This window comes from Pleurodeles waltl, chromosome 7 (genome assembly GCF_031143425.1).
Source record: "Pleurodeles waltl isolate 20211129_DDA chromosome 7, aPleWal1.hap1.20221129, whole genome shotgun sequence".
Classification (NCBI taxonomy): Eukaryota; Metazoa; Chordata; class Amphibia; order Caudata; family Salamandridae; genus Pleurodeles; species Pleurodeles waltl.
In genome coordinates this window covers 1,191,304,306-1,191,326,580 of record NC_090446.1, presented here as the reverse complement: position 1 = coordinate 1,191,326,580, position 22,275 = coordinate 1,191,304,306, and the positions used below count along the sequence as shown (strand labels likewise).

Here is a 22,275-nt window from a genome sequence, read left to right as displayed (position 1 = left end):
TGTTTTGTACCACGTAAAGGGTAAATAAGACCCAAAGCTACTAAAGTTATTGCTGGGACATCAAGTTACACCAAGATCAGATATGGGCCCTCTTGCTGAGAAAGCTATGTAGCAAGAGTATGCTTTTGTGTTATGTTTATGGGAGAGTGGATACTAGGAAAGATGCGGGGCTCTAAGGCCATTGGAGAGAAGGGGAAGTACAGTGAACACTGGGAGAGGTGGGGTTACATAATGGAGTGCATGGGGGACCCCAGGCATTCATTATTGCCCACAGTGAGTCCCGGCAGTTGATAATTGGTTTGATGTCCTATCCTGACCCTTGGTTTAGTAAATATATATTTTTTTAAGAGATCGAGAGCACTAAATGCTACTCATCAGTGAGTTTGCCTTGTTAACATATTTCGTTTCGTCTTACTAAAACATGTATTTTTAAATTTTCTTACCAGGTGATCTTTTTAGTGGGCATTTGCAGTCACAATGGCACAGCGTGTGGGGCAAGAAGATCCAGAACGGTATCTATTTGTGGATCGTGACTTAGTATATAACCCTGCTACACAGGCCGATTGGACGGCCAAGAAGCTGGTGTGGATCCCATCTGAGCGACATGGTTTTGAGGCTGCAAGCATCAAGGAAGAGCGTGGGGAGGAAGTCGTGGTCGAATTGGCAGAGAATGGAAAGAAGGCAATGGTTAATAAGGATGATATTCAGAAAATGAACCCTCCAAAATTCTCCAAAGTTGAAGATATGGCAGAATTGACCTGCTTGAATGAAGCGTCTGTGTTGCATAACTTGAAAGACCGCTACTACTCTGGTCTGATTTATGTGAGTATTGTGTTTTTTTTTTTTTTAAGTTTGCATTTCTGAGGAATGTATTGTGGTACAAGGGGTAGTCGCATTTGGATTTGATACTAAGGGCCTGATTACGACCTTGGCAGATGGGATACTCAGTCACAAATGGAACTTGTAATACAGTGGGTGGGATATCCGTCATGTTTGTGATGGAGTTTTCCTTCTACCAATGTCGTAATCAGGCCCTAAGATTGGGTTCTCTACAGATTTCATTTTTGGTTCAGAAGAATGTGTATTTGCCTTAATGAAGAGGGGGACTTACTTTGTAGTTTATGCATAAGATATACTGACAGACTGATTCCATTAATTGTTCTTCTGAAGTCTGAACCCCCATCTATGTAGTTCGATTAATTCATTTTGTTAAAAAAAAAATTAACGGACCCAAGAGCTATGGGACTTCTGAATTTTACACATTCGCATTTGAAACAATAACTAAAATTAAGCCTGGGTTATATTTCTTACAATAAGTGCATTTCTAAAAGGTGGTAGGAGTAAAGATAAGCTCACCTGGCCATAGATTGCTATTTCTTGGGAAATTGAATGGTTGTAGTTTTGTCCTCAGAGTTCGTAAGGGACTGTATTTCTTTCCTGTTCCTGATGATCCTTCATAGTGTGGTGGCCTACCTTGGACAGCTTTTTCAGGCTATTTCGATTTATGTCTTTTAGGATGCACAAGAAACGGAAAATAATTTAATTAAGCCATATGGTGGTATTTGATTTTTCTGGTCTATATTGATTGAGGGCTTCTTGACAAAAGTGCCCATGGTATTTATTTAACATTTCTCCGCATTCGTCAAATCAGTCACATATTGCAGGCACTTGCAACTTATCTGCATAAATAATTGTGACGCTCCCTACCTAAAGGTCGCCAGCTCCAAACACCTATGTTCTTTAATGTCTTAGAAAATCTATACCATTTAGAAGCGTAATTCTGCAAATTTAAATCAAGAGAGCAGTCATGACAGCATTTGAGATTAATAGTCCTACATACACATTGATTTTTAAATAAAACCCACCCCTATCAAAGAAAAAAAAGTTAACATTTGTAAAATTACATTGAGGTGGGGTCCTTTTGATGGCGAGGGAACTATAGAAATTATGTTTACAGAGAAACTGCTACAGGGAAACCAAAGATATATTTTAAATTAAAAATTGACAGAAACAGATGTGTTCACCTCTTCTATCCTAAACCAGCTCATCCCTATCCTTAAACCTTATGTTGAGTTGAATCCTAGCAATAATCATAACTTGAACTGTGACCTCTATTTATAATCTTAGCAAGAGCTAATACTGTTACTGTGAATTAATTTTTTCTATTATTTCCAATCCCCGTGCATGCTCCAACTCCCCCACCACCCTCCTCACCCTGCGCGCTGCCCCACTGAGCGTTATTGCCAGTAGCCGCAGCTGGTTTTTGTGGCTGCTGTTTAGCATGGCTAAAAGTTAGTGGCGTGGAGTAGAGTGTCATAGAGTTGATTTGGTGGAGAGTAGGCCTCAGTGGCAGAGAGTGTCGTAGGGTGCAGTGCGATAGAATGGAGTGGGTGCACTGGATGGGGTGAAGTGGACTGGAGTTGGGTGAATTGGAGTGGGGTGGATTGCATTGAGGACGATTGGATGGAGTGGGGTAGATTAGTGTTGGGTGGGCTGAATAGATTGGGGTGGATTGAATGGAGTGGAGTAGTGGATTGATCTGGTGAGGTGGGTGGATTGCATTGGAGTGGATTGGGGTGGGTTGGATTGAAGTGTGTTGGATCAGGGTGGTTTGGTTTGGGGTGGATTGAACTGGGATGGGGTAGGTTAGATTGGTTTGGGTAGAGTGGGGTGGATTGAGTGGAATGGGGTGGATTGAAGTGGGGTGGATTGGAGTGGGTGCACTGGATGGGGTGGATTGAACTGGGTGGATTGACATAACGTGGATTCGATTGCGGTGGGGTGGATTGGATAGAATGGATTGTATAGAGGTAGATTGAACTGGAGTGGGGTGGGGAGTTTGGATGGTGTGCCTTGGACTAGAGTGAGGTGGATTTCATTGGTGTGGGTTGGATTGGGGTAGGGTGGGTTGGATTGAAGTTGGGTGGATTTGTTTAGAGTGGGGTGGTTTGGATTGGATTACAGTAGGGTGGGGTGGATTGGATGGGGTAGATTGGATTTAGTTGGAGTGGATTCTTTGGAGTAAGGTGGAGTGGGTGACGTGGATTTGATTGGGTTGGATTGGATTGGTGAATGGGATTGCAGTGGGGTGAATTGGAGTGGATTAAGGTGGTTTGGAGTGGGGTGGATTGGATTGGATTGGTATGGAGTGGATTGGATTGGATTTGATTGGCGTGGGGTGGATTAAGGTGGTTTGGAGTGTCTCTTACTCATCTGAGCCATCCTTATAAAGAGGCTCCTAATGGATAACCTGTGTGTGAGGGTCATCTCTCCACTGGCAGCCCCCCCAAGTACAGGCCATTAACACCTAATTAGGATGCTAAGATATCTCTGAAAGAGAGAGTGTGCGCAGAACCGGTTCACCGTGGATTGGCGTGCCATAAAACCTATCACAAGACCGCACAAGCAGTGTGGGGAATGGCACAGGACGCCGGCCGGCTGGGGGCGCCGTTGCAGCAAACAAAATTATTTCCATACGCTTGTTGATGTCCGCCAGTTTCCCCCCCCCCCACATATTTCCCCAAGACTTATTCTGCTAGTGTGGGAGAGTGGTCGGGTTAAGCATGGAGGTGATGACTAACGCAGGCCGATGGTCAGTGTGAAGGTCACTTTGCCTATGATGGCAAATTGCACTGGGCCTGTCACTTAATGTAACCTGCATATCCAGGCCGTAACCAGTTGTGAAGTACCGTTTAGTGAATATGATTCTGTTTGAAAAAGGAATGCTACTTCCGACGGAGATGAGTAATTTTCATTTCGATTACTAAATAGCAGCACTCGTACGAAACCGCTTTTTAGGTCGGACGCAAGTGATTTGACCTGTTGAAAGGATTTTGGGCTTTTAACCACGTCCACCTCATGCCCATCACTTTCACTTGTTCGTGGGCTTGCCTTTCAAAAGTCTTTTGTTTCATTGGTAAATGCTTTATATTTGTCCCTCCTTGGAAGTGATGTTAACGCCTTGCAGACTGACCCTGTTACATGGATAATTGCACAATTGCCGATATGTTTTGACTGTGAGCACATTTCATTTTCCTTTTGTGTCTCTCCTTCGTGCTCGTGCTTATGGTAGCCATGGTGCTTTGAATCGGCTAGCTTATGTCAACTATTTTACTTTTCATTTTCAGTTTATGTGGCGAGAAAAGTCCAGTTAGGGATTTACACTGCCAATAGCTCTAACTCGAGCAAAAACGAGATCCATTGCAAATGCTTGTTGTTAACGGCAGTGTCTTGAAAGCTAGTGCGTACTATCGCAGGCGTGACCCTAATAACATTAAAAAGAGGTGAAGATTCAAAAATTTATAGGACGGGCCAGGGATAGTTACAGGGTCATTAATTTGGATGGGCTTGAAATGGGTATTACATTGTGCTTTCCTATTTAAGCCACAAATGTTTCTCATTCTTCTACTGTCCTATCCATGCTGCTACCCATTGAGTCCAAATGACCACTAATTGCTGTTACAGAGGTACCAGCAGTGTATTCTTCAGAAGTATCCTACGTACTAAATCCCTACTCTGTTGCTGCATATAACGAAGTAAGTTTTGGAATCCTGTCTCTCTGCCCTGTAGGTCAGATGTAGAATTCACCTCTTGCAGCTGCATATCAAAAGTTGGTCACCCCAGATATGGAATGGCTCCTTGCCACTGCTAATGAGCATAAGGCAGCCCTAGCTTAAAGGTACCTCATTTGAAAGATTTCTGCATCTTCTCCAATGGCATTATTAGCTTAATACATGATATTCAAGAGCACCAGATGACTTCATTGCAGAGTCGGGAAATATAGGGTTCTATTACTTATTCTGCAGTGAACAGTTCTCCAGCAAAGTTCTGCTATTGTAACCATTCTGGGAGGGAGAGTGGATACACTTTAATGATTAGTCATTAGAAGTCTCACAGTCCACAACCCATTGGTCTGTAGCATACTTTCCTGTAATAATTCATTCACCAGCTACTCTCCCACTTACTGCAGCTGTACTGTGCGAGTATAAAATGGCAAATTGTGCACTGCCAGACCTCGACTTAACACCTGACTGCAGCTTGTCCAAGTCTACCAGATGTTTACAGAAGAAATATGGGGTGTGAATATAGGGGAAAAGAAAGGCGCTCAAGGACTAAGTAAGGCACAGTGTATAAATACGGTGCACTCATAGGGGAACACCCAGACACCTAACAAGTCTACTAAGTAAACAAAAAAAATAGAAAACATAAGATAGAAAACATACGTGAGGCACTCATTAATAAGTGAAAAAAACAATTAAGAAATATGTAAGTGAAGTGGATACCACTTTGATTAAAGCACTTCCTCTTCAGCGTTGCACTTAGTGTACTTGCATTTGTGATATGATTCGAAATCCCTGTACGTATAGGATATGCAATATACAGTTGTCCATTGCTCTTGAACTTTGAAATTACTGGCACGGAGTGCAGATAAACATACGTTCTCTATTTGAACTATAGGATTTTCACTTGACAATCTGTCAGCCCTGAGGAAGTCGTTGGGGCTATTCCCCTGAGACGAAACACGTGTTGGCTGTTTGTTCAAGAACTTTTTTAACAGTGTACCGGAGAGTGAGTTTGTTTCATCACATGAATTTGATGTATTCAACTGAAGAAGTCTCATCACTCTATGGAATACAGAACATTTAATAAATAAATTACAAGGACTGGAAAATATTTTTAGGAGCTGTATACGTTTTTTTTTTCTCTGTGTACTTTCAGCAACGTTGTTTAATTTATGTAAAGTTTGTGGTATCCACTTCTCTTGCATATTTGTTTTTTTCACTTATTAATGAGTGCCTCATGTATGTTTTCAAGTCTACCAGATGACTCCCCTCACTGCCAGTTATCGAGTTGAACGATGAGATCTTCGGATCTTTGAACAGTAGACCGCTAGAATGCTTAATCTAAGCAGGAGACATTGGAAAGGAAACAAAGGGCGCTGTTTTCCCCAGTCACTCCATCACATTTTGGCAGCACTTATTGCTCGCAGTGATGGTCTCTTGCAAGGTCCTTAGCACCCTACTGAAATATGAGCTATCTGGACGTCTAAGTATTTAAAGATGCCAGAGGACCAAAACCAGAGGCAACAATCAACTGTTTCAAGCTCATGTTTGAATGCATATCCTAGTGGCTACATGCATTACTTCATCCAATACCCACATAGCCCAGACCAGACTTGTCTATCTCCAGTAGACATGTTTGGGTGCTAGTGATATAGAATTATGTTGTCTGCATATAATGACATTTTGTCCCCTACCCACCCTGTAACATGTGACACTGCAAGCATTGTATATTATAATAATGCATAGGAAAATAAATGTTGTTTTAAGTGGTTATTCCTTGGTTTTATTTGCATTACTGCTTGGATAGCAATTACTTTTTACACTTAGCGAATACCCCTATCTTGAATAGCAGATAAGAACCAGTAGACCTATGCTGTTCCTCGTGTCCCCATCTGCTGCACCACCATATTCTCTACTGACCACCAATTCTGTCTTTGATTTCACACTATAACTGTTGTCGCTTTGTCTGCAAACCATTGTTGTGGCTTGAGTTAGGAAAGGTCGCTTTTCAAATTTCATAATTACATTTATGCTCCTGTTCTGTCCGCTATAGACCCATCCCCTTTTTAGTAAATGACAAAGAACAGCTTTCTGTCTTCGAAAAAAGAGAATGTAAACGCACTTGAGCCTTAAGCCTGTATACGGAAAGCTAGTGTCATTGGCTGTGTCAGTGTAGAAAGGTAAATGGGCAAGTCTTTGTTTATTGATTGTTGTTTTTTTCTTGTACTTGGCTTGCCAGTTCTTTGCCCCTTTGGTGCCTAAGGTTCTTTGAGAGACCTAATTCTGGTAAGTGGAAGCTTTTCTAAAACTAAGGTTTCCATTTAGTGGCTGGCAGAAGATATGGGTGCTTAAATTTATCGTTCCTAACTGGACCTGGGAGTGATTTTAGTTTTGAGTGTGGGGGCTTTGCCTACAGTGGTGTTCTCTTGTGTGAGGGGACTATTATCTTGTAACCGTTCTGCAAGTGTAAATTGTCATGCATTCTCTCTGTGTGCAGATTTGTAGGGGAGTGGGTGGGATTTATAGTCTTCCACCATATCCGTGTGAGCTACATCATTATTCTCTTTCATTTTTGGGGTAGCATTGGGTATTGTGCCCTTTGATATAATGCCCGTAGGTGTGCTGCAAATTAGCATGTGTTATCCCTTTGTTGCAACAGGAGTGTTTTAGTTCCTGAGGTGATTTCTCTGTTCCTTTTTAGGTCTCTTTTACATGCATCTTTAGCGGTGTGTCGCCTTTGGATGTGTTGTATCTATTATACTTTAAATTTGGAGTGGGCTTTGGTTCAGCACACTTAATCAGTGGGTTGTTGTGTTCTTAAGGGTTCAGCTGTATGCTTTAGGCATTTTCACGTTTTGGGTCTGCTTGGAGGGGGATTTGTTCTCTTCTCTTGCTCTATGTTCTACTGCTCTGCAATCCAGGGCTTGCGTTGCTGTGCGTGAGTTGCTAATTTCTCTCCCTCTCCTGTTTCTTAGCAACATTCACCTGCCCCTCTCATTACTGTCTGTTGTTTTCTCTTTCTGCTTCTATTCCCCCTGCATCACTGCTGAGTTCATTTTCGTGCATCCTGCTGTTGCCCTTCCTTTTCGTTCATCACTATGAGGCATATGTTGTCCTTTATTGGCAGCCATGCGTTCATTTTTTCCTTTTTACCTATGCAGAACACACATAGCATCAGAAAAGCCAAGAGGTATAGTAATGCTTTGAAACCATGTTGGCTTTGCTAATGCTGGTATTATACTCTACTGTTTTAAGGTGGCTGTCTGTCATGCTGTGGTTAACGTGGTATGAACGCGTGACTTGCCGGCCATTAGTCTTGTTTATTCTGTCATAAGATGCATAAAACCCGACCAATATAATATATATGAACCATATACTATAGAAATAACTATTTATCGCTTATTCTTATACAGCAGATGTCAATTTTACTCCTGTGGTTAAAAAAACATCCTGCTGGAAAACAGACCATAGTTGAAGGCTGTATTTGTAAATACTGAAAAAATGCCCTACAGCTGGTAAATCTTTCACATCTGTACATGGTGCTTGAAACAAAGTGATCTATCACAATTGCAATAAAAAATCCGTAATGGTTTGTTGTCAGAAGGGCATGGTGTATTCTTTGCGAAATTTCATAAATGATGGTATGTTGTAGGAAATGCCTTTTGTAAACCTGGTCAAAAGGCTGTGTTCCTAAACATTATCAACCTAGTGCAAATCATCCATTTCAATTGATATTCTTCTTCTATTCATTAATCATAGTCACCCACATCTTATTACTCACATGGATATTGTGAGGATGACCATAGTACTAAAAAAATCTTTGATCTAAAAAGATATATATATTTTTTTTTTTTTTTTTTTATGTATCTTAACTAGGGAATCTTACGAGTGGATATTCACAGATCAGCACAGCTTCTTTTGGGGTGGGGGGATGATTTTGAAGTTTCGGGTTGATCCATCAAGTGGGGGCCGAGAAAAAGGAGGTGGGGGGGTAAAAAAAAAGTGTGTTTCCCATAGAAGTTTTGAACATGACTTCAGCCTGAACTGCTGGATGGAATTACACCAAACTTGGCAGAAAGGTAGGTTCCAGTATGTAGATTACACTTTTGAATATTTGGTGTAAATCCATTCAGTAGTTTTGAGATATTAAAGGGGAAATACATTTGTATACCTAGTGCTGTGGATCCGTTGTGGCTAATGTGTGCGCCAGCAGGAATGCTGTGATTGGCTGGCCACTACTTGACCAGAAAGTTGCGGCTACCATTTTAGGTAACTGGACATGGCTCCCTGGGCTCAAAAATAAAATGAAAAATGGAATAAGGGGTCAGGGTGGGGGTACCCTGGCCCCAGGGCTGTGATAGAAAGGTCTTTGAGGGTCAAACGTAAAAATATTATTTTTTCACACAGCATGATATTCGCAAATATGTTGCGTCGCTCAGCGCCACCCCGCCATGTAACACTGCAACTAATTTGTGAATATCTGCAAAGAAAATGTTAAAGTTCACAGATTCATTCATACACTAAATCATTCACTCAGAAGCACTCACGCATGCACCCGCTCACAGACCCACTCACGCACCCACTTAGACATCCACGCAGCCACTCACAGACCCACTCAAACACTGACACACCCATTCACATACGCACTGAGACACTGACACATCAGCTCAGATACACTCACTCATTTACTCACTCACAGACCCACTCAGACCCTCATGCAATCACTCACAAATTCACTCAGACCCTCAATGACCCACTCACAATACTCAGTCCCTTATGGACCCACTCACAGACCCACTCAAACTCTGATGCACCCACTCACATAGCCACTGAGACACTTATGCACCCACTCACAGACCCACTCGGAATCCTGCACACACACACAAGTCAGACTCATGCACTCAAAGACCTACTCAGACATGCCCCATTCAGACCCACAAAACATCTCACACACTCCCTGACAGACCCGTACACCTACTCATACATCCACTTACCAACCTATACAAGCAGCCACTCACCCATTTAAAAATCGTACAGATTATAGTTACAAAATCCAATTTAAATATACTCGAAAAATCAAAAGTTACAGGTGCATTATAGTTACAAAATATAATTTTTTTAAAAAACATAGAAACTCACTGGGGGAAAAAAGGTCACAGGGAATATTGTAGTTAGGAAATAGAATATAAAAAAACTTAGAAATTCACTGAAAAAAACCCAAAGGTTACAGGGACGTTATAGTGGTTGTGTGAGTACTTGTAATGGGTATGGGAGTGGTTGTGTGGGTGCGTAGGTTGGGTGTATGAGAGGTTGTATATGAGTGTGACTGGGCGCCTTTGTGGATGATGTCATCAGAGATGTCACTGACCATATCATGAATGATGTAATACGTGAGGTCATATGCAGTGCATTGTGGGGGTGTAAGTTATAGTTAGCTTAGGTAACTGCTAAATTTCACTGGTGTTGTCCCAGTGAATTGTGAGCCAACTTTAATGTTAAGATATGCAGGATCCAGACCAAATAATTGTCCTATGTGATAGGTGTGGGAAATTGTAATTTGGACAAGAGTAGACCGCACACTTTACTATTTATGTATTTACATAGTTTTGTTATATATGTTTAGTATTCGAGAATTAGGGTGATAACGTTATTCAAAAGTCACACTGTTTGGGCAAGTGCCAACGCTGGAATTAGAACAGCGGTCCCGCTGTGAGTAACTTTGATACCAACTATCCAGTCTTATTTATTATAAAATATACTTTGTTATTGATGCCGCATACCCGTCTACACCTCTCGCGGTCTTTGCCCTTTTTACGCACCCAGTCAATGGTGTGAAAGTTGTATGTTCCAACCCCATAGATAGGCTTGTCCAGGAGATCCAGCAGGTGGTGTGCTGTTTACAGATCCTCCGTTCGTCATCGTGTATTGAGTTCCTGCAGTGTAAAAGAAAACCACAGTTAACACCAGCCCAGGAAGACGAGCGCTGGAAAAGTTCAAATACTCACTCTTGAGAAACAATTTCAATTTGTCACTGTACCACTATGAACCATGAGGTACGTGTGATAACTATTATAGAAGATACTTAAAAGAGTGGGTTCTATGCATGCGAATACGTTTATAACCTGTTATTCTGCATAAACAGAAATAATTACACCATACAACCCAGTCCTCGAAGAGAAAGAAACTGTTCACATAAACAACTCCCCTCTCTGACTCTTATTGCTCAGTATAATCACCCGGCCGCCATCGCCCGCCTCCTGACACCCGCTGGAACCATCAGAAGCAACTTCCTGCATCTGGAGCATGTAGGAGACTCAAACAAACATAGTACAAGACGTGGCTAGTGCACCACTACCCTCTGAACACGCCGGTTGAAAAGATAAGTACTGCATTTTACCTTTAAGTGTAATAAATAAACAGACGCCAAAGACAAATGACCCAGAGAAAGTCCCTCCCCTGACCTAATTCTGCAGTGCTCTTCGCACTGATAACATTCACTGACTGTATTAGTTTTGCCTCTGTCCTCTTACAACACTGAGTTCGGCTTGGCTAATTTTGTTTTGTAAAAATATCCACATACCGGCCATGAACCGGAAGGAATAATCCACAAAGTGGTCACTCCTAAGAAAGGACGAGTGCAGGACTCTGAGGCGAGGAGAGAAAAAGAGTGGCAGCGGAAGACAGAAGAAAGGACGAGTGCAGGACTCTGAGGCGAGGAGACAAAAAGAGTGGCAGAGGAAGACAACAATAACAATCAATGATGGACAGAGGAGGCAAGCAGTGATGGGGGGGGTAGAGTGGTGGAACTGGCGCTCTGGGAAAACAGATCTCGGTCTTCGAATGTGCAGCAAATGTGACGAGATAAGAACAAGATTTACAGCCCTGTTTACAGAAACAGCGTTTGAAGCGAGCGAAAACAAAAGAGCTTGTGTGAAGTGCGGAAATTCAAATGAAGTACTTCCTAAAATGGTTGCTAAAAGAGAAGCAGTGGATGTATAGTAGTAATTGGTCCATGCTCTTGGAAGGGCTAAACACAGGAAGAGGCATGACACATACATGCCATGGACAAATTGGGAGAAAGAATAGAGTGATGATGGAACCAGCAAATGGGAAGCCTGTGTCTTCAAGACAGCTCGTGCACTGTCTAGCTGAGACCTGAAAAGTAGTTCCTTTAAATGTGAACAGTTGAAGGCCACAAATCAGCCAGTCAAAAGGATGATCAAGAGGCAGTGAGCCAAGAGAGTTGTACTCACAAAAAGGAAAGGCTAAGGAATCAGAAAAAAGAACATGAGTGACAGTAAAACCAACCATTGGTAAGCAGTGTGCTGGCTTTACGCCCATCATAAAGTGTGAGCGTGTGTTTTTTTTCTTTTCCTTTTTTTTTTTTTTTAAATACCAACAAGAGGTCTTTCATAAACAAGACAGCTAAAAACTGTCAGTAGGCCAGATCTAAAAAATGGCCCGAAACCAGGATTTTATATATTACCAGCCCTCTGGGCTCTAAAAGATGATTCTACCTTTTGGTGCTGTCATAAGGTAGACTAAATAGGAAGATAATGGATGGTGTGGTGTGGGGTGTGCTGCATAGCAAAGTTCTGAGATGTTGGAGTAGTGTCATGATTTTTTTGGGTTATGTATTGCTGTCATGTGTGGAACTGTAAGGCTTCATATGGTGAACTGTGTGATATGATTGAAATACCCAGCATGGTGGTGGATAATGTGCCCAGTTTGATGTTCTATGTTTTGAGATAGCCCTGCTGCGTGAATTGTTTTTGGAAAACCTGCTTGAAATGGAATGATTATATAAAGAAAGTGGTTAATGCTATTATCGCACATCTGAAGCTAATCAAGTTCAAAGTCGCATAGCGTGTATTTAGGCACGGTGCCAACCTGGTCAGAGAAACCCAACCACCAAGGGTTTCAAAGATACACAGATTTCACAAATGGAACCCAGGAAGGGACCACCTATGTACTGTGCTGTGAAATACAAATTGAAAAAGAAACCGGGACCAGGGCACTCAAAGTCTCTATAATAAGTATACAGTCCAAGATGAGTAGAGTTGCAAAAAGTGTTTAATCCAAGATCAGAAAACAGCCAACACGTGTTTCGTCCTTGCGGACTTTTTCAAGGCTCATAGATTCAAGCTTGGATGAAGACTAGTTCCGATAGGGTTCCACGGACTACAAGGCAGCGTTATCACGTGCTATCCGTTTACTCCCCGCATCGTTCACGTCCTAATAGACGTACAGTGACTCGAAGAATCAAGATTGGGCCCTTCAGGACCCCATGTTTAGCGTTGCCTGAAACTACGGATACACCACATGATTAACATCCATGAATACGGCAAGCCACATAGTGTAAAGACAGGAGTACTAGCCAGAATTTATGGCAAGAATGATCATAATCAGTGGATTCAAAGATATACTTTAGGGGCTACAGCAGCCCTATCGGAACTAGTCTTCATCCAAGCTTGAATCTATGAGCCTTGAAAAAGTCCGCAAGGACGAAACACGTGTTGGCTGTTTTCTGATCTTGGATTAAACACTTTTTGCAACTCTACTCATCTTGGACTGTATACTTATTATTGAGACTTTGAGTGCCCTGGTCCCTGTTTCTTTTTCAATTTGAAATGGAATGAATAGAGGATACCAAAGGAAGTAAATTGTTACCTACAAGGTTTTCATTTGACTTGATGTGAATCTTGGCAGTTGAACTGTGTACTTCAAAATGCAGGTATGCATTATTGGACTCTATTTTTCTCAACTCTGCCATATTTTTGAGAGTCAGTTGTAAAGCATATTTAGATGTGGTGTTGGAGATTAGCGTTAACTTTACTCTTCAAGGGATTTGTTGATGTCTGCAAAATGGTGGGAGTAAAAGATTCCACGTGGAAACAAGAAAATACTTTAGTAACTAGTTTGGTCATATTGTAATCAAGTTAAGATGATCATGAGTGGGTTTACCCTTCTGAGTACTGCATGCACAAATGGAGCATTTTTTTTGTAATTCATGATCATTTATATGATCATAAAAATCAATACAGTAGGTGATGCCATTCCCTCACATTATTGTTTGTGGGCTTCATAGTTTTAACAGTAAAACCGTTTGTGCAAATGTTGGTCATTTCATTTGAAAATGTGTTTCCTGTGACGGGATGATGTATTTTTTTTCTTCGAAAAAAGCTGTGTTTTTTTTGTTTTTTTTTTGTTTTTTAAGTGTATATGCTTCTGAAGGCTTCAAATCGTGATTGTTGGAGGGTTTTAGATCTTGTTGGCTTGTAATGAGAAGCATTGCCTCCTATAGGTTTGATAGAGTAAGGTGTATAATGATCCGTGGTGTAAGCCTGGAGCACAGCTGTCCTCAATTCTGCTGTTTGAATTTGTCTTGTAGGCGTCATAGCCCTTTTGCTTGGGAGACTGTGGACAATAACGTGTTTTCTGAGGCAATAGTCCATCTCTGCACTGGCTTGGCTTCGTTTTCCGATAGCTATTTGCTCTATAAGGTGATAGTACATTTCTTTTCAAATTGTTAATTTCTTTTCCAATTTGATATTACATGGCATTGCTTTGGGGAGCAATGTGTAATAGGAAGGCATATTCTACTTCAGCTCATATGTTCCGTACCCCCTCTCAGCTATTTCAGGGGTTTCCTTAGCGTGACATCCATTATTGGTTTATGCTAACTATGGTGAAACCCTGCCAGCCATTCCCAATTGCGTGTTTACATAAAATACATATCTGAATCCACAATAAACCTTCGGGAGAAATCTGCAAAATCAGAAGGCAGGGCACGTTATCTCTTTGTCCATAAATCATAACAGATGTAATCCGAAGAAAGCACCTGGTGCCAACATTGTACTATTATTATTTCTTCTAACTGTAGTGTGGTTCAGAAACTAATGCTGAAACCCCTGATGGCTGTTTACTCTGAGTTTGACAGGGAAGAAGTGTAGGTTAGTAGACGGCAAGGGTTCGCATTATATTTACGATTGCTAAACTGTTTGTAAGACGAAGATACAATATATTTTGTTCATAATGTTTAGCTTTGTGTAGTATAATTCTAATTTTGCAGATTAAAAAAAAATAAAAAAATTCATGCACCTAAAGGTCGCCAACATTCTCAGTGTGTGGTTTTTACATTTACATATATTGTCAACTGCTTTTGGCAGCACAGCTCTGCACTTGGGCATATTGTATGGGAGGCCTGCAACTCGACCTCTGTTTGAAAATGTAAATTTAGCACTTTCAAGTTAATTTGCAGATAGTATACACACACCATGTAGGGTGTGTGCATCATGTATTTTATATAGTAACCAGTCGGAAGGATGAGAATTGTCTGAACTGCATAGACGCCGTCACAATTTAAATGCTGCGAAAATCTGGAGAACGGGTAGAAGTGGAATATACTTAGTAGGTAGTCTGCTTTCGGGGTTCACTGTATGGTAATGAATGCTGAGCTCCTACAGAACGGTGTTATTGAAGGAGGTTTGAATGAACTGCTCCTACAACAGGTTTCTCCAACAAGTAGCTTGTGAGCTAGCTACTGGTTGCTCTCCAGCTACCTACCAGTAGCTCTCATGTCTGAAGCCGTGCTTACACATTTAGAAGCGTTTACATGTTTAATATATATACACCAAAATTGAAAAGTGTAATACTCTAGAAGAAAATGTTTGTATTTTGAGAACTCTAAAGCAATTGTCAAATTTCCAAAATCTATTTGAAGCGTATATTTGAGTGGTAAATCATATGGCATGGAGGTTACGTATCACTAATATTATTGACCTGGTAAATCCTGCATCTATGGTTGTTATCAGATTACCCATGAAGAGGTTTTTCAGCCTGAAAAAGCATTTTTACATTATGTGAGGCAATCATGCCTGATTCACTGAGATGATCACTACTGGTAATCGTGCACATGTTGGTAAATAATGTAATCATGCCTGATGTTGTGTCTTTACAACTCTAAAAATATTAGTAGCTCAGGATGATTTTCATTGAATAGAAGTAGCTCTTGTTACATAAAAGGTTGGAGACCCCTGTCCTAGAAGGCAATCCTAGCATCTTATAAAAGTGACTCGGTGGGGGGGGAGGGATAAAGAGTAGAAGTGACAGGTACTATAATACGCTCAAATGCATAACCAATATGTTATTTTCTTTGAACAGCAAACAGTTGAGATTGCAGGCTGTTTATTTGACAATTGGGTTTGTGTCCTCCTCCAATTGAAGGAGTTTTTTTTATTTATTTTGCTGCCCCTGAAATTCAGCAGTAGCTTTGGGTAGGGTCATCTCTCTCACATACCTGTAAGGAGACCACTTTACGAGTTATCTTAAATATGAGGGTGGTAAGATGTGTTTTTGTGGACGACCACTGAAACATTTTGCCTTGGTAGGATGACCTTAATAGAGTACTGCTTATCAGTTTGCTTAGAAGGTCAAGCCATCTGTTCCATATTCTCCCTCTTCTGGAGAACCTGGCCTGCAGGAAACCCCAACTTACAAAGGGGTTTTATGTACCTGATAACAAGGCTCAGCCAAAAGATCTAAAACTGTCCTTGAACACTTTGATCACTGATATAGAAAATATATGAACTTCATTGGCAAGAGTTCCAAATACACTTGACATAGTGAGTTACACTGTATGTTGAAAATGTCTCATTCCATAGAGATATACAGTAGTACTGGAAAGAGAACAAACTTTTCATGGCTGGGTCACGTGAATCGTGTGCAACTATGTGTATCCAGAAAGTGTGACCATCCTTGGAACAATCAACCTGAACGCTGTAACTGAACAGTGTTCTATTAAAATAGTTTGTGTGTTACATATGAACATGATGCCTCATTTCAGAGACACTTAATACCTTGAAGGTCTGTGCTAGCTCAGTTGTAGGAGACGAGCTTAGCATATATAGCCATGAACTACTCCTGTGGCTGATCTGTTGCAGATTCCCTGTCATTTTTGTATTTAGGTAGATGTTGCAAGCGTCCGACATTGTGTTTCTAGTTGGGGGTTCCCCATAAACGTACGCTCCATTACGAGTCGATTGATGCATCAAACTGTTTGGATTACGTCACCTCCTTTTAGATGGATGCTTCCTCCATGTTTTCAGACCTAAAAATGATTTCATTTTAAGACACTCTCTATTAAAACGTTACCAGTCCCTGCATTAATTTTCCTTATTTGGTACTGTTAGCACCCCCATCTCAGCAGATGATTCCCCATTTTGTTTTGGCTGAAATATAGTGAAATGTTAGGTGATGCCTGCCAGTGTTCTGAAATGCTAATACCTCTTAATAATCAAATAATTCCCTGCCAATTTCAAATGCCTAAGAATGTAGCTCATAATTTTGTCACTTGAGGTAACTTTTCTTCTGAAATGCAGTTGTTTCCATCTCTAATCGGTCTACACTTACTTTTCCCACCCCTCCGGGCAGTATTGTATAATGCACTTTGCATTCGGCAGGTAAGCCATGGAGGACGTTTTGCAGGTATTGCATTTTCCAATGCTATTAGGTGGTTACTATTACCAGTTCTCGATTGTACAAGCTTGGTAAATGGAATGGCAGTTTGTTTTAGAACGTGGCAGGTAAACTCTTGCGTCTTGGGTGTCCCTCTGCCCGATTGACTTCTGACTCCAATTACCACATGTCTAGCCTTCATGTATTTGGATTAGTTTTTCCACGATTGACACGTCCATAGTATGTTTAAAACTGGGTCATCTTCCTACGCAACACAGAGTGCTGCCTAATATTATTTAGGGCTTCCTTTCATTCGGGTGTACTGAAACTTAATCATAAACCCTAAAATAATTTTATCAAGTGGTCAAGTTTCGTTGATTAGCCTGCTTGCTAAATATACTATTCATCAGATATTTTTTCCATACGTTTCTCAAGAAATAACAAGAACTGTCTTCAACTTAAATTATATATAAGGAAGCTTTTCTGTAAACTGACTAGTGTTCATTCAGGATTTGTGTATATTGTATTTCTTCTTGAATGTTTTAATGTAGATGGAAAATCTGTAATTTTCTGCTGCAGTCCAATTACCCTTTTCTGTAAAAAAAAAAAAAAAAAAATCTTTAGACTTTGAGCAGCTTCTGAGCAATCTTCCACTGCATCACTAGGATAATAGAATTGGGAAGAGTTATGGCTTTGGTTTGAAATATACTTTTTTCCCCTCCTTTTTATAAGGTGGATTCATTATTGACTTTTTTTTTTAACATTTATGATTTTCAGAGCAGTAAACTAAGAAATATCTTTCCACTGCTTGCCATCCCCAGTACGGCCAGCGTGATTGGCAATGCAGTAAATGTTCACCTGGATTTTTGCAATGCCCTACTTGAACCCAGATCCACCATCTGGAAAGGGTTCAGGATCAGACTGTGCATCTGATTTTTGGCTTGCGAAAACAGAATCATATCAATGCAGCAGTAAGGAGCCCCCTTCATTTGGCTACTAGTCAAGGAAATTATCCTGATTTGCATCCATCTTGGAAGAGTAAGCTGTCCGGTTTTAAAAGGGGGAAATGTCTACTGCATCAGGATGCATATGTGCACATACGTGTTGACACATACATACATATATGCATCATGCAGCAGCTTGTTTTTGCCATGTCCTTTAAAAAAAAATAATATATTTTCAAAGTCAAAAGATGCTGGTAATGCCTTTGAAAGATGGGAACTATTGGCTTGGTCAGTGCTTGTTGTACTTGGTCTCCATCCTGTATTTCATTTTTACATTATAGCTCTGCTATTGATGTATGGCTCAGTACATTTGAGCGCTGTCCGCTGAACCCTGTAGTGGTCTGTAGGTCAACCGCTCAGTACATAACGTCTTGATTGTAGTGAATAATCCTTTTCATTCATCCTGTTGTCTTTGTCCCTTAAATGGCCTTGTAGCCCCTTTATCTGCAGGCGCAAGCACTTGGAACCCATGATTTGCAAGATGATTTATCACCCTGTGAGGATGGAATTTGTTGATTGCGTTAAAGCATTTTCAAAGACGTTTAGGGCCTATGAGCCTTGCGGAAGACATAGGCATTCAGACAAATAAGATGCGGATGTAATAGTTTATCCTTTTGTTCTGAAGACGACCTGTTAGTTATAAATAGCTGCTTTTCTTTCACGCCGGGGTAGACTGAATATGGCATTTATTCTGGTAGAGTGGAACTAGTGCACCCATTGGGCTAATAATTGGTAGGAACATACAAAGCGTTTATCTTTCTTGCCTGTATGCAGAGCAGCCCTGCGGGCCATTTCTCTGGAACACCCTAGGAGTAACTTAAAGCACTGGAATGGTTGCGTTCCACCTGTGCATATATGAGAGTTATTCTCCACCCCCCGCCACCCTTCCCCTCCACGCCCTGGGTAGAAGCTGATCATTTATTTACCATGGATCGTATTATTCAGGCATTGCATACGGATTGTTCACTTGCTGCATAAGTCTGTGCCTAGTGCACTGCTGTGGGCTGGTTGTAGGTAAAGTAGAGACCTTTTCAGTCGGGACCAATACATTAATGTGAAATGCATGCGTGCAGTCAAGAGCAACTGAATTAATGTGAAAGAGCTTGGCTTCTGTCTCCCGCATGTGATCTGCAGCCGGAGTTCTCTCTTGAATCTTAGGTCTCCAAAGTGGCAGGCATCTGCTTTCTTCACCTAAAGGTCCTGAAAAAGGCGTTTCCCTTTAATCCAGATGCCACACAATGGTGATAAGCGACCGAATTTAGGCAGGGTTGGACTATGGAAACACAGTGTTCTAGCAGCACCTATCAAAGCACGTCACCTAAAGCAAGATTATTCAGCAGTTTATTTCGGCGTGATCATATTACATCCGTTTCAGAGCTCTGCACAAGCTTCAAATAACGAAAAGGAACAACTTTAAAGCGGTTATAGTTCATAAGAGCTTTACAGTGGTACTTCAAGAATCTTTTATGTTGAAAAAAAAAAAAGAAAAAATATATTGTTAGTAAATTGTTTGAAACTATTTTAAGGTCTGAAGTGCCAGTCACACCTTCTTTCACTACTTTATGGCCCATGAGGTTAAAACTAATAGTCATCTATAGGTTTTCAAATGATTTGGATTAATATACTCCTAGTCTAAGAGAATTTATCATGCTTCTCATTCACTCAATAAAGATTTCCCACTAGCGATACAGTGAGCCTCTAAATAGCTGGATACGCAGAGGTTTAGCGCCTGCTGCCCCCCCCGCTCCTCTAGCTGCTGCTGCTGCCTTTGCCTGCGAGCGAACGGAGAGCCTGCCTGACTCTGTTCGAGGCCCTCATCCACCCGCAGGCTCCTGCCTGCACCTCATCCCTGGCATGGTGGTCTAGTGGCCATCGACAAGTAAGTATGTATATGTATATATATCTCTTGCACCGTTTTTGTTTCCTGGCTTTCGCTCATTTACCACTCATCAGCCCAGCATTATGGGGCAAGTCAAGCCCCCAAACCAACCAATTTCCTTTGCTTGTCCTGTTCCCAGAGCCCCAAGTTGAACCACCTCGTAACTCTGTTCCTTACAATGACAGAGATGCACTGCGCATGCGCTCTCTCGAACTCTGTTACGAGTAGGACTTGGCTGGGATCATCATTCTTCAGTATAAGCTGTTTTTGCCTGCGCTGTCCTTTTGACGCAGTAGTAGTTGTGATGTTGTGCAGTGACTGCGAAGAGTAAGGGGGAAAGTTGCAAACCTCTTGACACACAACTCCGCCTCTATAAAATTGGGAGTTCGCACCGGGAGCCTCACTCTCTTGTGATGACTTTAGTCTAGGTCCCAAACCCCTTAGCAAGATTTTTGTTGTGTTTTTTTTATTTTAACGTCTGGCATTAGCCACAATATTTTGAATATTGTAAAATGTTATTTATAACCTACTTGTATGGACTTCCAGAAAGCCATTTTCTTCCTTTGGTGTTTTTGTTGTGCTATTCACGTTTTCTTCTGCCCGCTACAACATGGTGCAGTTGGTTAGCCTACTTCAGCCATTGGCTAGCATCACCGTGAGTGACAGTGTTCAATTATTTAATAAGGAGAGCAACCGCACGCAAAGTAGTTACCTTCAGTGGCTGGGACTACAATGACAGTTTGTACTTGTTGAGACCAAAAACATAAAGAAGTTAGTGAACCAGCAGAATTTATTTATTAAAACCGGTCTACATGCTTTTCTGCTAGGGCCAACTAAGAAAACGGCAAATACTGTATTAATCTGGTGAACTCTTCCTTTACAGCAATGCTTGTATACCTTTCTTTTACAACCAGTAACAAAATCTGACATACCAGCAAGTGTACCCAGGTCTCACTTGCTTCCTTTTTTCCCAAAGGATTTAACATCAGTGAATACGGAAAAAAATCTTAACTCCAAATAAATAGTTCAAAGAAGAAATTAAATGGCATATAACATAAACCAGCATTGACAAAGCCAATAGATTTCGCCTATACGAAATATATTCCATTTGTCAGTCAGTTTTATTTATTTAAAAAATAATTTTTTTTTACATGTTGCACAGCAGTTGACCGGCTGAACAACATAGTTTAAAGTAACCAAAAAAAAAAAAAAAGAAGAAAAACCTGATGGTTAATGCTGGCCACGTCCTATCACTTTTCCACAATGTTTTTTTTTTTTTTTCACTTTAGGCTATGTTGCTCAGCTGGTCAAGTGCTGTGCAACATTTAAACAAGCATTTGCAATGCAATGGGTCTCGTGTTTGCTCGAGTTAGAGCTATTATCATTGTGAATTCCTAACTGGACTTTTCTTGCCACAACAAACTGACATTAAAAAGTAAAACAGTTGACCCAAGTGAGCTGATTCAAAGTGCCACTGAGCACGAAGAAGGGACACAAAAGGAAAAAAGTTTGCTCACAGTCAAAGTTATTGGCAAACGTTCAATTATCCATGTAACAGGGTCATGGCCAAGGCGGTAACAAAACTGCCCCAAGGAGGAACAAACGTAAAGCATTTACCTAAGAAAACAAAGGATTTTGGAAAGGCAAGTCCATAAACGAGTGAAAGTGCTGGGCGTGCGGTGGGCGTGATTAAAAGCCCAGATACATACCAACACGTCGGAATAGCAGCGATTGTGCGCTGCTATGCTCTACCTAAAAATACATCGACAAAGCCAATAGTTTGATAGGCAAGATCTATTGGCTTTGCCAGTGCTTGTTCATGGCCTAGCTGATGCTTTTGAGTGATCTACTCGAATTTGAGTTGGTGTTAATGTAATTATACTGGCTGCTGCTTATTGAGCATCTGGAACTGTTCAGCCCCGCAGCAGACTTTTGTGTTAAAAAACTCAGTCCCAGCTCCGTTGTGGTGTCTGTTCCAGGCCAGATGCCAAGTGAAATTACATTCTTGCATTCCAGGGCCTCATTGACTGCTGGCTCACTTGCTTCCAACTTTGCTTTGCGAGATTTGGAGAGGACTGGAAAGCATGTGGTCGTCTTTTGAGATTTTGCTGAACTGTTACTTTACCCCGCTCAGTTGTATTTATACAGCCCTTTTGCTGTTTCCCTTAAACAGTCCTCCTTATCGGGCAAATAAACACTAAGGTTCAATTTCTCCGATACATTTACGGTGGTCTGAGGTTGGTAGGTAATGTTTCTACTGTAGAACAACATGCCTTTAGTGAGTCATCCAATCTTCGGCAGTGACGCTATTAATCATGTGCCTTCTAATTTTAAATGACCTGCAGTAGTCCAAGTTTGTTTAACATCTCTATTT

The 22,275-nt window shown here is 41.1% G+C and overlaps 1 protein-coding gene across 4 annotated transcripts in view; it reads left to right on the top strand.

Moving 5' to 3' along the window:
* MYH10 (myosin heavy chain 10) overlaps nucleotides 1-22,275 on the top strand; it is a 955,741-nt gene that overhangs the window by 17,535 nt on the left and 915,931 nt on the right. For all 4 annotated transcript variants that reach the window (XM_069200300.1, XM_069200299.1, XM_069200302.1 and 1 more), the window contains exon 2: nucleotides 447-822. In XM_069200300.1, the coding sequence (XP_069056401.1) occupies nucleotides 478-822 (345 nt within the window). In that variant the 5' untranslated portion in view covers nucleotides 447-477. The remainder of the gene's footprint in view (nucleotides 1-446; nucleotides 823-22,275) is intronic.